Genomic DNA, 15,665 nt, shown 5'->3' on the forward strand with positions numbered 1-15,665 from the left:
AAGAGTTTCACACAGAGTGCGTAAGTGAACAGGCGTATGCCCCCGCTCATATAACATGACATCAAGAGTATGTACAACATTTCTATATGGCTGAAATATTGCCGAGGTGACGTTCAATTTTAACTCACTCACTCACATGACATCAAAAGATTTAACCGTGAAAATCCAAGTTAGAATTGATCTTCAGAAACGCATGCTTGTTGTAAGAGATTGTTGTGAGGAAGAAACTTTTGGAAAGGTTAGTGAGCAGCACCTCTATCTGACTGACATATTTTCCGAATAATATCAACCAAGTTGTGGTGGTTAGGCCCGCTAATTTGGTTGACATGCCATCGCATCCCAATTGCGTAGATCATGCTATTGAACACTGGATTGATTTGCAGACCACCACTATGCAGCTGGAATATTGCCGATTGCGGAGAACAAACAAACAAACATCAAGAGACAATATCGTCACCCTGGACATTCAGCATTTATCTATTTAGTCCAGGTTTGCTGCGTCCGTTGCTCTTACCACTGCTATATATATACGACAGCAGTAAAAACAATTATTTGTACCCCATGATAAGTGTGCATTTACATAGCAATCAGTTAAACCTACAGGTCAGATTGTAATAACAGTGTAGACATGTTGGACCATAAAATAATTGGGCCAATTACATTCAGTAGGGTATTGCATTTTCTCTTGAGATGTGTACGCACTGGCACACAGAACAGTGAGCCAGTGCACTCCGTCGCGGAGACCAACGATGGTGTTGACGAAGCACCTACACACCATCTTAATGGAGACGGTGCTGTCAGCGTAGATATCTGTCCGCCGTACCAGACAAGGCACCTAAACGCCAACCTGCTGTAGACGGTGTTGTAAACGTAGATTATCTGTACGCCGTAAACCAGATTATCTGTACGCCGTACCAGACAAGGCACCTAAACACCAACCTGCTCTAGGCGGTGTTGTAAACGTACATTATCTGTACGCCGTACCAGACAAGACACCTAAACACCAACCTGCTGTAGACGGTGTTGTAAACGTAGATTATCTGTACGCCGTAACAGACAAGACACCTAAACACCAACCTGCTCTAGACGGTGTTGTAAACGTAGATATCTGTACGCCGTACCAGACAAGACACCTAAACACCAACCTGCTCTAGACGGTGTTGTAAACGTAGATATCTGTACACCGTACCAGACAAGACACCTAAACACCATCTGCTGTAGACGGTGTTGTAAACGTTGCCGAATTTTATGCTGTACCAGACAAGACACCTCAACACCAACCTGCTGTAGACGGTGTTGTAAACGTTGCCGAACTGTATGCTGTACAAGACAAGTCAAACGAAATACAGAAGGGCACATGTAAGTAAGTTTGACGAAAGTATGGAGTACTGTTTGTCGGTAGGCCACAGAAATGTTTGACCGGGGTTTGTTTGTTATACAGTGTATATATGGGGCTGTGGGGTAGCTCAGTGGTTAAAGCGTTAGCTCGTCACTCCGAAGACCCGGGTTCGATTCCCCCGATGGGTACAATGTGAAGCCCATTTCTGGTGTCTCCCGCCGTGATATTGCTATAAGCGGCGTAAAATCACACTCACTCACTCACTCAATCACTCTATATGGCTCGGCTGGTCTTGTTCGGTGACTTGCATCATTTGGCAACGGAAATTTGAGTGGCCAGGCTCGGTAGCAGGAATCGTTGGGTTACCCTAGTGGTTAAAGCGTTCCCTCGTCACGCAAATGACCCGGGTTCGATGCCCTACATGTGTACAATGTGTGAAACCCATTTCTTGTGTTCCCCGATATGATATTGCCGGAATAATGCTGCAAAAACAGCGTAAAACCAAACTCACTCAATCTGTGACATGGTTGATGGTGCATAATGTCGCATTCAGATCGCGCAGATCGAGGTTTTGCATGGCAATCACTAGAATGTTTCACATTTAAGGTTATTCGTGACCTCTCCGTAAAGCAGGTATGGAAATGAAGTATTTAGAAGAAACATGACATGATCGATTGTGTATAATTGTACATGAGGGGCGTTAAACGGTTTTCATAACATTAACCATTGGTCGAGGGTCACACTCGACTATTTCTAGGCTGCTACCAGGACTATTCCTGACTGTGATGTAAAACAGCAAGTATATCACAAGGATTGAGGGATGTGTGCTGGAAAGAAAATGTGGAATGTTGGACTTAATGTGTATGGATTGTGAAACATATTGGTGTTGCAGATAGTGTAGGAATCTACAGTGAATTTGTATAGATGATAAAACATATTAGTGTTGCAGATAGTGTAGGAATGTGTGCTGGAAAGAAAATGTGGAATGTTGGACTTAACGTGTATGGATTGTGAAACACATTGGTGTTGCAGATAGTGTAGAAATCCACAGTGAATTTGTATAGATGATAAAACATATTGGTGTTGCAGATACTGTAGAAATCCACAGTGAATTTGTATAGATGGTAAAACATATTGGTATTGCAGATAGTGTAGGAATCGTTTATGTTTGAAAGGTACTGACAGTAACGATAAAATACAATCGAAGCACAAATAAAAAGTGAGTGAGTGAGTTTAGTTTTCCGCCGCACTCAGCAATATTCCAGCTATATGGCGGCTGTCTGTAAATAATCGAGTCTGGGCCAGACAATCCAGTGATCAACGGCATGAATATCTTGTTGAGTGGCATGTTTAGAAGTTGGTGAATCAGATAAGGAACAAAATGTATGGATGAACAATGAAGAAGTTGTTCATCCATAAAGTTTGTTCCTTATCTGGCATGAGCATCGATCTACGCAATTGGGAACCGATGACATATGTCAACCACGTCACCGCGCTTTGACCACCCGATCCCGCTAGTCGCCTCTTACCAAAGATAAAAAGTGCGCTTAAAATTACTTTTTTGCTACAAAATTGCACCGATGTAAATAAAGGTAAAGGGGCAGTATTGAGTGACTGTCCACGATTTGGCCACTTGCTACAAACCCAGCTCACAAACATGACCATTATGACATTTCATCGTTTAATTCCTATATAGTACATTTTACCATAGTGATGCACAGTGCTCAATCTAGGAACGATCGGTCGTTAGGATGATGATAACATCCAGCTCATACGAGGAAGATGAGTGTTCCATCTTCATCGGGGATATAGAAAGAATTATTTTTAGCAGTACACAACGTTATGCATAAGCTTATGAAGGTACCGGAAAGTATGTCATCTGTAATGAACTAGTTTCATTTTGGTCTTCATCAGTGTATGCAGTGACATCCAGGATATATTGCCCCCTGCGTTGCTGTATAGGCCGTTCAGGTTAACCTTGCTGCAGGATCCGAACCACCAGCCGCCTCCGCTAAGATCCGTACAGTGTGAGGAGTTTGCATCGAGGTCAGTGTCACAGACCGAGAAGGGCAGACCCATGAGACATTCCAATCCATTCCCTTAAATCAAAGAAGAAGATATATGCATTACGCCGCTTTTAGCAATATTCTAGCAATATCACGGCGGGTGACACCAGAAATGGGCTATAAGCATCGATCTACGCAATTGGGAACCGATGACATATGTCAACCACGTCACCGCGCTTTGACCACCCGATCCCGCTAGTCGCCTCTTACCAAAGATGAAAAGTGCGCTTAAAATTACTTTTTTGCTACAAAATTGCACCGATGTAAATAAAGGTAAAGTGGCAGTATTGAGTGACTGTCCACTATTTGGCCACTTGCTACAAACCCAGCTCACAAACATGACCATTATGACATTTCATCGTTTAATTCCTATATAGTACATTTTACCATAGTGATGCACAGTGCTCAATCTAGGAACGATCGGTCGTTAGGATGATGATAATTTCCAGCTCATTTGAGGAAGATGGGTGTTCCATCTTCATCGGGGATATAGAAAGAATTATTTTTAGCAGTACACAACGTTATGCATAAGCTTATGAAGGTACCGGAAAGTATGTCATCTGTAATGAACTAGTTTCATTTTGGTCTTCATCAGTGTATGCAGTGACATCCAGGATATATTGCCCCCTGCGTTGCTGTATAGGCCGTTCAGGTTAACCTTGCTGCAGGATCCGAACCACCAGCCGCCTCCGCTAAGATCCGTACAGTGTGAGGAGTTTGCATCGAGGTCAGTGTCACAGACCGAGAAGGGCAGACCCTTGAGACATTCCAATCCATTCCCTTAAATCAAAGAAGAAGATATATGCATTACGCCGCTTTTAGCAATATTCTAGCAATATCACGGCGGGTGACACCAGAAATGGGCTTCACACATTGTACCCATGTGGGGAATCGAACCCGGTGACGAGCGGACGCATTAACCACTAGGCTACCCCACCTCACAATACACAACGGAAGAGTGTTGAGTTTATCAATCAATCACACTTCGCTACATTTAGCTGTAATCACTAGTTTAATAAATGCCGACAGGTATCCCAGTTCCGTTTATGATAGTTAACGTTGCAGTGTGCAATATCCTAGTAGCTGTCTGGAAATAATCGAGTCTGGACCAGACAGTCCAGTGATCAACATCATAAGCATCGATCTACCCGGTTGGGATACGATGACATGTGTCAACCAAGTGGGGCGGTGGGGTAGCCTAGTGGTTAAAGCGTTGGCTCGTCACGCCGAAGACCCGGGTTCGATTCCCCACATGGGCACGATGTGTGAAGCCCATTACTGGTGTCCCCCGCCGTGATATTGCTGGAATATTGCTAAAAGCGGCGTAAAACTAAACTCAGTCAGTCAGTCAGTCAACCAAGTCAGCCAGACTGACCACCCGGTCGCGTCAGTCGCCTCTTACCAATTCTATCCTGGATCTTTACGGGTTCAGCCTGCTACATGCGGGTTAAATACTTTGAATCTGTACTCTGGCCTATTCATCCCTTAGTTCCTGGGTCAACTATAACACAACATAATACTACTGCCTATTCTATTCTGCAAACTGTAAACAAGACAAGCTTTAATGTTCCATGTTAGCTACCTGCAGTACCGGTGTACCACCCTGTCTGCAAAGCGTAGTTCATGGACGAGTTCCCTATGGAGAAATCCTTGTAAAACGCCTTCCATCTTGTTTTTTTGAGAGTCCCATATCTGTATGAGTAATGAAGTACTTCCTTCTTCGGTCAAACGCCATATCTTCTCATTCCCTGCAACATAAAATCAAATTGTGCCTGGTGCTATCCTTCTTCAGTGGGCGGTTGTATTAATAAAATGTCAGTACCCAGGTGAGACGTATATGCTGCTTTGTTTTAACGTCCAATTTTGGTTTGGTGAATGAGCGAGTTAAAATTTAAATTCAATATTTCAGCTTTATTGTGACAATAGTAACACCAGTACTCACTACGAATACATCAATCAGATTATTAAAAACATCAGCATTCTGTCCTCTAAATATAGACGGGAGTTCAGCATCAATGTCATTTAGAATGGTCTAGACATCAGTGATCCAGTTAATTGCCGTTGGGCATCCATGATCAACCTTCCAAAGTGAAGAAGAAACTGCAGGGGAATGGATGAGTTCTCCTCTACTACTTCCTTTGCTTCTATAAAAGAAGTACTTGGCTGTAAGAATTTTATTTTGCTTCACGTATCAGGGGCATGAGCTTGACAAGAACATGTGGTCACCTTCTACCAAAAGAAATCGTGGCCGTGATCAGTATATGTACCTTCTCTTAGGTTTAGATCGAGAACCAGCTTATTGTGGGGTAGCCATATTGAGAGAACAGGCCTTCCCCCACCTGCCATGGAGTGTCAACAGGGACGGTGCTGTAGTGGAAACCAACCATAAACACTAGCGCTACAGGGATGCTGAACTCCAGCAAAATGGACACAGGTGTCCAGCTAACAATTTCGCGTTGTCATTACGTTATGTTACCATTGTTGAAACATTATGATATTACGTCTGCACAACGTAATGGACTCCGATTTATGTTGTCACAACGTTATGACATGACGTTGTGATACGTCATTTTCACAATGTTATGGGAACGTTATAAGTACGTTGTGATAACGTTGCATTTTAAGTTGTGGGGACGTAATGATAGTACGTCCATACAACGTTATTCTGTGGATACATATTAACGTTGTCACGTCACTGACGCCTGACGTTGTGAAACCCCAGATACCATTCTGACGTTGACCAACGATGTTTAGACAATGGTTTCTGGGGTATCCCAAGATTAGGCCAAAACAGTGTGACAACATAAATACGAATCCACAGAACTCGTTGGCCTAATGTTGGATAAACGTCTGTTTGTACAAATCCAACAATGCTATCTCATAACAAGCGATACATTCTTCAAATTGTATTCACTTTGGGCTCTATCCATGAAACAGCCACACAACTAAATGCGCTCTCCCTGTCTTGGCTTGACACCTCTGGATGGCTTGATGTTGGCTCGAGAAAAATGAATGCAATTAGTTAATGAGTGAGTGAGTGAGTTAATATTTAACGTCACATCGGCAATGTCTCAGCCATATCGTGACGAGAACATATTTGACATTGAAATGGAATATATGTATATGATAAAAACCTGTCGACGAAGGACAGTAAAACAACTAGAATATCACAATTAGAACTAAAACTAGTGTGGGAAGTTAAAACTGATAGCACTAAGTGGACAATACAATATAAAAACAGGCTATAGATCGCCAACAACTGAAGGTAGATCACCATACTAGGGACCATGGGGACTTACAGTACCCTTGCTATCTTGCATGGACCCTAGCTGGATTTACACCATCCCTTCAGCCGCTGGCGATTGTAGGATAATTGAGCCCAAAATTTACAAGAAAAAATACTACGTTTAAAAACTTGGTTTGCGAAAATTTTACTTTGAAAGCTTTTTGGACTTACGTACCCTCTCAGTAATAAGTTAATGTATTATTCATATTTCAAAACAATTTTCAAGGCATAATTGATTTATACCAATCAGACACCAGGCCCTACAAAAAAGCCCAACACAGTGTTGTGAGACATGTTTTTTCCTGACCTTACCCCAGAAAGTTCACACTGAGGGCAAGAGTGGGAGCTGCAAAATAATCTATGCATCTGATGTCCCACAATCCATTTTCTGGATCAGTTAAACTTTGATTGTAACAGCCACATAATGAACAACATATAATTCTGGTTCAGATTACCTTTATTTATTTATTAAATTACAAGTTAGAAATTGGACTGAGTGGCAGGGGATTATTATATTTTCAGTCCTCAAATAATGACGGGGAAGAAATAATTAAAGGAGATCTTCATCTGAAACCAAGGTCTGTCTTTGTGCCTTGGCCTCTGAAAAAACAATAACATAAACATCTAATGACATGGGCATCTAATTTTTATATAAACAGACATTGGTAATAATGAGATGTCTGGTGTCATTGGATCGTAGGAGCATAAAAACCCACTGATTTGAATTAAAAAAAAGTATATATTTCGACATTTTCATTCCGGAAGATGTTTCTATTTATTATTGTATTGTGCATACCCTTATTGTGGGTACGGTCGTTGGAATCTTCACTTTTCTCTGTTCTGTACTTCAAGTAAGCATCACCTGCACAGAAACCACAAGCGATCACATTCTTAATTTAACGAATAATTATAAATCCCATTTACTAACAGTATGTCACTGGTGTCAGTTGTAGAAAATAGTATCTAAAGCAGTACATTTAGCTTTTTATTGTGTGTCACTTTCTAATGAAACTGGTTTTTCAAATATAGAATACAATATTAAAGAAACTAGATAAAGCTTGGTGTTGAATATGAAGAAAATCCAGTGAACGGTTCTTAAGATATCTCGCTGACAAGGGTAAAACGTTAAAGTCCCCTTGTGACCTTGAAATGAAGGTCAAGGTCACCAAACCTGACTGGGGCCTTTCTTGTACTGTGTTGAACCTAGATACCAAATATGAACAGAATCCAGCCAACGGTTCTTAAGATATTCCAATTCGGACGGACGTACCTACGTACGTACGGACGGACGGAGCCTAATACTATATCCCCCGCTTCGCGCTTAACGCGCGGCGGGGGATAAATATACATGTATTGTAATGATTTGGATGTTGGGGAAATCTTAAAAATATGATATCTTAGATAACATCAGGAAAAGTCGAAACAACAATACAGTCGTGTTAACTGAATATATTTCCCATAACTGAACATGATTCCATAACCACATTGTACCCAGTTTAATTAATCCAATGTTATGCGCAACGTTTGTGTTAACCATCGCTCACACTGTTGATCATAAATTGCTTCGTATACACAATAACGCACCCCACGTCCACTCTTCGGTGATCAAAAGATGAACTCGCGGTTCGGCTTTTAGCAGTGAATTTTCACCCAGGCGGAAAAGCATAATTTTAATATTTCCCGCAATAATTGCACACGTGGAAATAATCGGGCTGCCTGGTTTTCGATGAGGTTTTTAGCATCGGGAGTGTCACCCCTTGTGTATTTCATACAATAGTGTAGCAGTAGAATTTTATTAAAATCTATATTTCTTCGTCGATTTCGTTCAAATTTGAAATTTGAAATATACCTTATTCATAACATATAAAAACAATATATGATTGCAACAGTCTATAGTTTCATTTAAAAAAATAAATATAGTTCAAACAGTGATTCGAACCCATGTGTACACTGCAACGTATTTACGCGCGGCGCAGCGAGCATCACGTGGAACTTACATCTCTCCCGATCACGACCAACTAAATGAGTGGGCACAGTTCGGAAATAAAGTTGAACATAATAAAAACATAAAATGAAACACTTACCGCTATATATTCGAGGAGACCTGTACCCCGAAGGCCAAGCTTGTGATCATGTCGCCGCGTCTGCTTGAAGAGAGGTGTACACACCACAGAGCGCTCTATGAAAGGCTACCAGTTTGGAGTAGCGTCCCTTGAATAAAATTTCCGCGACGCCACCAGAGGTTTTGCCAACAACGGGCCAAATGGTAAAGTTGCGTAATATACGCGGTCGGAACGTATTTTGTTTTATCGTTCTGTTTAACGTTCATAGTTGAATAGTTTCCTCAGTAGAGAACACTACATAAGAAACAAAGCAGAAATTCACTTCAATGTGCGTGTTGTTTGGTCGTGTGTTTTCTGGTGCTGTAGCTGAATAGTGAAGAAAGAATTTCTAAATGAAAAGTTTTAATGAAAACTCCGTCGTGACACCAAATTATAAGAAACGCTGTTATAAGGAGCCCAAAGCATAACGTTTACTCTACGTAAATTTGCAAATTTGTTATTACGTTTTGACATGACGTTGCACAGTGACGTGATATTAACGTTGTCAGAAAGAATGGAAATTACGTTACTGTGATTTCAGTATATTTATGGGATGGAAATCACAAAGTGTAATATGATAGGTAATAATGCACTATGGTCTTGTTTTCCGCAGAAAGTAAGAATAATTCGATAAACACGTTTGTTCTTACAATTTTCGGAAATGAGACAGTTTACGTCGCAACAACGTTTCAGAAACGATGAAACAACGTTGTGTCAATGTCGATACACGATGTGTAATATTGCTGTAACTAATGTTGTGACAACGTTGTATCATGACGTTACCAATGTACAACCATCCCACGTTGTGATATAACGTTATGAAATGACGTATTACTAATGTTGTGACAACGTTGTATCATGACGTTAACAGTGTACAACCACCCCACGTTATGAAATAACGTTATGAAATGAAGTATTGCTAATGTTGTGACAACGTTGTATCATGACGTTAACAGTGTACAACCATCCCACGTTGTGATATAACGTTATGAAATGACGTATTACTAATGTTGTGACAACGTTGTATCATGACGTTACCAATGTACAACCATCCCACGTTGTGATATAACGTTATGAAATGACGTATTACTAATGTTGTGACAATGTTGTATCATGACGTTAACAGTGTACAACCACCCCACGTTGTGATATAACGTTATGAAATGACGTATTACTAATGTTGTGACAAAGTTGTATCATGACGTTAACAGTGTACAACCACCCACGTTGTGATATAACGTTATGAAATGACGTATTACTAATGTTGTGACAACGTTGTATCATGACGTTACCAATGTACAACCATCCCACGTTGTGATATAACGTTATGAAATGACGTATTACTAATGTTGTGACAACGTTGTATCATGACGTTAACAGTGTACAACCATCCCACGTTGTGATATAACGTTATGAAATGACGTATTACTAATGTTGTGACAACGTTGTATCATGACGTTACCAATGTACAACCATCCCACGTTGTGATATAACGTTATGAAATGACGTATTACTAATGTTGTGACAACGTTGTATCATGACGTTACCAATGTACAACCATCCCACGTTGTGATATAACGTTATGAAATGACGTATTACTAATGTTGTGACAACGTTGTATCATGACGTTAACAGTGTTAGGTGGGTAGCCATTATTGCCAAACAGGTTACAAGTCAGACTGGTTCTGCCCTAGACAGATCCCTGAAGACAAATGAACCGGAGGGCAAACTTGACAGGTTGGCCCAAGAGGCGCCGCCCTCTGGTATAGGACTCAAGGCTCAAAATGGATGAAAAAGGACTATTTTATGGTCGTAACAAATGGTATGTTTAGACTTTCAAGTTGATCATTTCAAGTTGATGCCCCTACGTGGTAGCAGCTACACGAAGGCCTGATGCAATGCCCTGCACTGTTGTCGTCAGCAGGCCAACAAGTATTTAGTGTCTGGAACAACACATATCGGCCCCACGTGGTATTTTGGCTTGGCAGCTACACGAAGGCCTAAAGGAAGGTTGCAATGCATGCTGCACTGTTGTCGAAACGTCAGCAGGCCAACAAGTATTTAGTGTCTGGAACAACACATATCGGCACCTAAAAGAATCATCGACAACGAAGACTACTTCGTCAAAAATACCCTCACCTCCTGGAATATGACCATCACAGTCAACTTAAACCAAATCGGTGACAATGTGCAAAGCCACCTGCAGTTGTAATTGATAAGTATATGACATTGGGGGTGATATCCTTAAAATGATTCAAAGCCAACAGTCCACTACACAATGACGACCACAAGATAGGGTTCAGTCGTGCTAAAGGCACCATTTGCACAGTCTGCTGTGGTGCTAGTAGCATCGTGCAGAGACCACTAACTAACTTCTTTGCCATGCAATAGATGTTGACAGCCTTATGAAAACAACAATGATCAAAATCATGGTGCAGACAGGAAATAGTAATAACTGTGATTTGAACACTCGATGGGTTTATTCTGGAGTGCGCTAATATGCAATGTGATAAAGTGATCTACACTTCCGAAAAATGTCAAGATCTAACAATGATATTATAATCGTGTTTCCTGGTTATTGTGATACCCGTCCTCACTGACGTATTTTGTCATAGAAAACACCACCAAACACCCACTAAATTCTGCATATGGTTATCGAATTGACTACAAACATATTGATTCCGGCTGCTTCTTACCTAACCAAAACTCCTTGTTAAGGTCACCAAATCCTTCTTTGTACTCGTCCCAGGTGCGATCGAATCCTTCCGACCCATCGTACCGGTATTGAATCACCTGCAAATAAATATATGCGACTGAATATATACTGGCTGTCCAACAGTTTAACCAGCTGAATAATATTACTCTTCATAACACCATCCGCGTCATTGTATCCTCCACGACGACCTCACCATTGGGAACCAGGGTACAGTAGTCAGCTGTATTTAAGCACAACTCTGGAAGCTACTACAGAGTAGTAGAAAGTTAAGGGCATCTCCGCTATATTCTGATTAGGGAGTTGGAGAATCTCCTGGAGTCTTTTTCACTGATATGTAAAAGGAGCAAAATCTTGCCTATCCTCATATCACATGAAGTTCAGTGACAATAATCATAAATAATTGATTTCTGTGGTGCCTGATATCCAACTCGAAGCTGTTCAACGGCGCATAACAAAGGCTGATTATTATTACCCCAGATAACCGGAGTTGCATCTGAGGCGCTAGAAGGTTCATGGCCACATGACTTATCCCACCGGGTACCCATTTTCTGATTGGTGAACAACAATTCTGTGGAGATCAATATTACCCTGGATACTTGGGCAGTACAGTTAGGTGACAATTACAATCATTGTATTTATTGTTATAATCACTGCTTTTGTATCATACTGCTGTAATACCTCTGTTGTTAATAATGTATAAACTATAGACGGTTGTTAATTAAATTACATTGCTTTGTTCTCTCTAGGTGTCACACTGACTTCATTATGGACAGATTCCTGGTCAGCTGTAAGTCCCAACTTGAGAATCAAAGTGTAACATTCTTCAGTGTGAGGTGCTGAACATTGTTCCTGATGCAGCAGAGATGACAGCGGGTAATGATAAGTACAAGGGTAATTCCGTACCATAGAATAAATGAGCAAATAGTAATAATAATAATTGATTTATAGAGCGCCTATTTCCAAAACATATTGCTCAATGGCGCTATGATGAGAAAAGATTGTAAACAATATCTATGGAAAAGAGAGTTTGAACAGATGAGTTTTGAGGGCAGTTTTGAAAGCGTTAGCAGATTCTATTTCTTTTAGGGCGAGTGGTAGAATGAGATAGGGGTCTGCAGCAGAGAACGCTCTTGATCCCATGGCTGTTTTGACGTGAGGCTGTGTAAGCAGTAGGGAGTTTGACGAGCGGAGCAATCGGCTTCGAACATGGAGATGAATGCGGCTTTTACGATATTGAGAAAACATGTTTTCATAGATGCAGCTGTGTGTAAGAAGAAGAAGTTTGTATTGATATTCTGCTTGATACAGGAAGCCAGTGAAGAGTTTGGAGGATAGGTGTCACAGTTTGGTAGCGTGGTACTTATCAATAATACTCCTTGGCATGATTATACACAACTTCTAATCAAATGTCATATAGAACCGATCTGATCGAGATAACCCAAACAGATGAATCGCAAGGGACTAAAATATCATATTCATTCTATTAGGGATTGATCAATGGAGAAGTGAAAAGTCAAATGGGTCCGTACCGTCCATGCGTAGTTGTTGATGTTGTCAGGAAAATTACAGTAGGCCTGAAATGGTCCTTGTGGATGGTTGATAGTGTAGACTCCGTTATGTGATGGTTCGTAGTTGTAGTAGGCTCCGATTTCTGCACAGTTGGATAAACCTTGAAATGAAACAGTTTCGAAAAGAAAATCAAAATGAAAACATACATTTATAGACACTGGTCACTCTTGACTTGTGAAATCTAAAAACACGAAAATGTGTTTTCAAAACACATATATGTCCACAATGTAAACTGGTAACACGTGTTAATGAATTCATAGTTTGCTTTACTAATGACTAAGGTTACGTCTATTTCTGGTCCGCTGATATCTCCACTGCACTGTCGATACACACGACTGCGCCATTGCTCACAAGTACTTAACTCTTCTAAGGCAGCGTTTCAAGGACGTTTCTTAAGAACCGTACAACACTAGTTTAAAAAACTCTTGCTTAACTCTCTTCTCAGATCCAATTTATATTCTCTGAATTTATAGATTGTATATTTTACACCACTATCCCTTTTGAAAAACTGAAGTAAAAACTGAATTCCATCATGCATGGGGCATTCGATAATGAAGATGGTGACCATGTGAAAGTTATCTACAGGATTTCAAGGAAATTTTACAAAAGTAAAACAAAGTAATTTTTCTACGAAATATATTAATGATGGTTGGTGGGTTTGTTGTTTAAAGCCGCACTATTCGAGCTATATGGCGGCGTTCTGTAAATATTCGAGCCTAGACCATACAATCCTGTGATCAACATCAGGAGCATCGTTCCTCGAAATTGTCAGCGAGCCTGACCACCCGATCCCGTTAGTCGCCTCTTACGACAAGCATGGGTTTCTGAAGACCAGTTTTAACCCGGATCTTCACGGGTAAACTATGAATGAAATGCTGGTCTTCTTCATGGATACGATGTATGTAAACTAAGGGGTAAGACATTAAGGCAAGATGTGCGCATATCCATGGGAAAGAGTTGTGGTCCTCTTCTCGCCCACGTGTTTCCTGAAGAATATGAGTCGGGCAATCTCCTCGCATTGCTAACGATAAACACAAGCATGTGTCTATTACGTTTTACTGAGCCTTGCGTGTATCGATAATATGTAATTCACTTCAGTTGACTTACGAACTATAATGGAAAGACTCGCTTCGATTTGTTTCAGATGAATGACGTATGCATATCAGGCATATCCTGAGTAAAGCTTTCAAAGAGTGTAATGGTTGATATGATGAGGACAGTTACAAATTTAATGCATAAATATCAAGATACGCTCACTGTGTTTTGCACTTTCTCTCGTCAACATGTGATTCACGTGTAATTGTGACATCGACTGCAGGGTACTTTGCCGGCAACTGGAATATGTCTCAAATTGCCAAATCGTGCTTAACGCCGCACTGTCTGATGCCACGAGGATTGTATGTGACAATCTTGAAAATGGCAGTGCCTGTTAACGCCATAAAACCAGCACTACATGTTAGCTTCTATGAATAAGCTGCTTTTGTGTGTTCTTTTTGCGTTGAGATTTGCCATTTTGGTATTTCTTAAAGGTCAAAGTATCCACATAGTGTGTAAAGTTGAGGAAGTGAGTTTAGTTTTACGCCGCACTCAGCAATATTCCAGCTATATGGCACTGACCTGTAACTTATCAAGTCTAGACCAGACAATCCAGTCATCAACAACATGTGCATCGATCTACACAATTGGTATACGATGACATGTGTCAACCAAGTTAGCGAGCCTGACCACCCGATCCTGTTAGTCGCCTCTTACGACAAGCATGGGTTGCTGAAGACCAGTTCTAAACGGGATCTTCACTGGTTTCATAATGATACAGTAAACGTCATTACTCCAGATTACTACTGGTTCAAAGCGACCAAACCCTGTGAATAACAGACACTTCTCTTATTAGAACGATGAACGATGTTTCAGTCTATGTAAAAGCAATACTTACGAAATCCCTCTGGGTAGAACCTGAAGTACTGAAATCCATCGTTCCGGGTCACCCTACTCGGATTCGTATATAAGAAAGCATGGGCTTGACATGATCCAGTAAACTCGTTGTGGAAAAAGGACATGCAGTGTTCATCGTCTGAGCACAGCTTCGCGCATTTGGCAGCAATGAATTCTTCTCTTTTTTCCCACATAGGCGGGTCTTTGGCAATGTGACCTTTGAACAATTTGATCCGGCGATATTCATGTGCTTCACACTGCGGTTGTTCATCCGCAGCATAGACCTCAACCAGGATTGCCAGGCTGAGAACCATGCACCACATCACAAAAGACGTCATGCTCTGAGTAGAGGCTAATAGCAGAGTGAAGCTTCACTTTGGTCTTTGTAATACATTGGATTTGAGTAAACGTTCAGGGTGGTCAATAATATTTATTAAGGATAGTTGATTGTGTTTACATTTCCATCAACTCAATACTGAAGTAAACATGCCTTTTTGGCGTGTGTAATGGATGCATGTTTAACAACAACACTCTGTGTTTGCCCTTAAGAGCTTTTACGTTCCTGAAGAGTCTGGAAGAGACTTCCAAACCGCTGGTCCATTAATGACTGTATAGTGGGTTTTAGATTACTTCAATCCATAGTTTCCAGAGTTTG

General features: G+C 40.8%; 1 protein-coding gene across 1 annotated transcript; it reads right to left on the bottom strand.

The window, feature by feature from the left end:
* Positions 1–7,241: 7,241 nt before the first annotated feature.
* LOC124284254 (fibrinogen beta chain-like) lies at positions 7,242–15,348 on the bottom strand. The gene is made up of 6 exons (XM_046720322.1): positions 15,012–15,348; positions 13,039–13,160; positions 11,490–11,586; positions 10,933–10,935; positions 7,488–7,553; positions 7,242–7,291 (listed from the first exon to the last, which is right to left on the bottom strand). Exons 1-6 carry the CDS (start codon positions 15,346–15,348, stop codon positions 7,242–7,244), a joined length of 675 nt encoding a protein of 224 aa, XP_046576278.1.
* Between the last annotated feature and the right edge of the window lie 317 nt (positions 15,349–15,665).

The sequence above is a fragment of the Haliotis rubra genome, unplaced genomic scaffold, assembly GCF_003918875.1.
Source record: "Haliotis rubra isolate DU_JTF1 unplaced genomic scaffold, ASM391887v1 Scf332, whole genome shotgun sequence".
Classification (NCBI taxonomy): Eukaryota; Metazoa; Mollusca; class Gastropoda; order Lepetellida; family Haliotidae; genus Haliotis; species Haliotis rubra.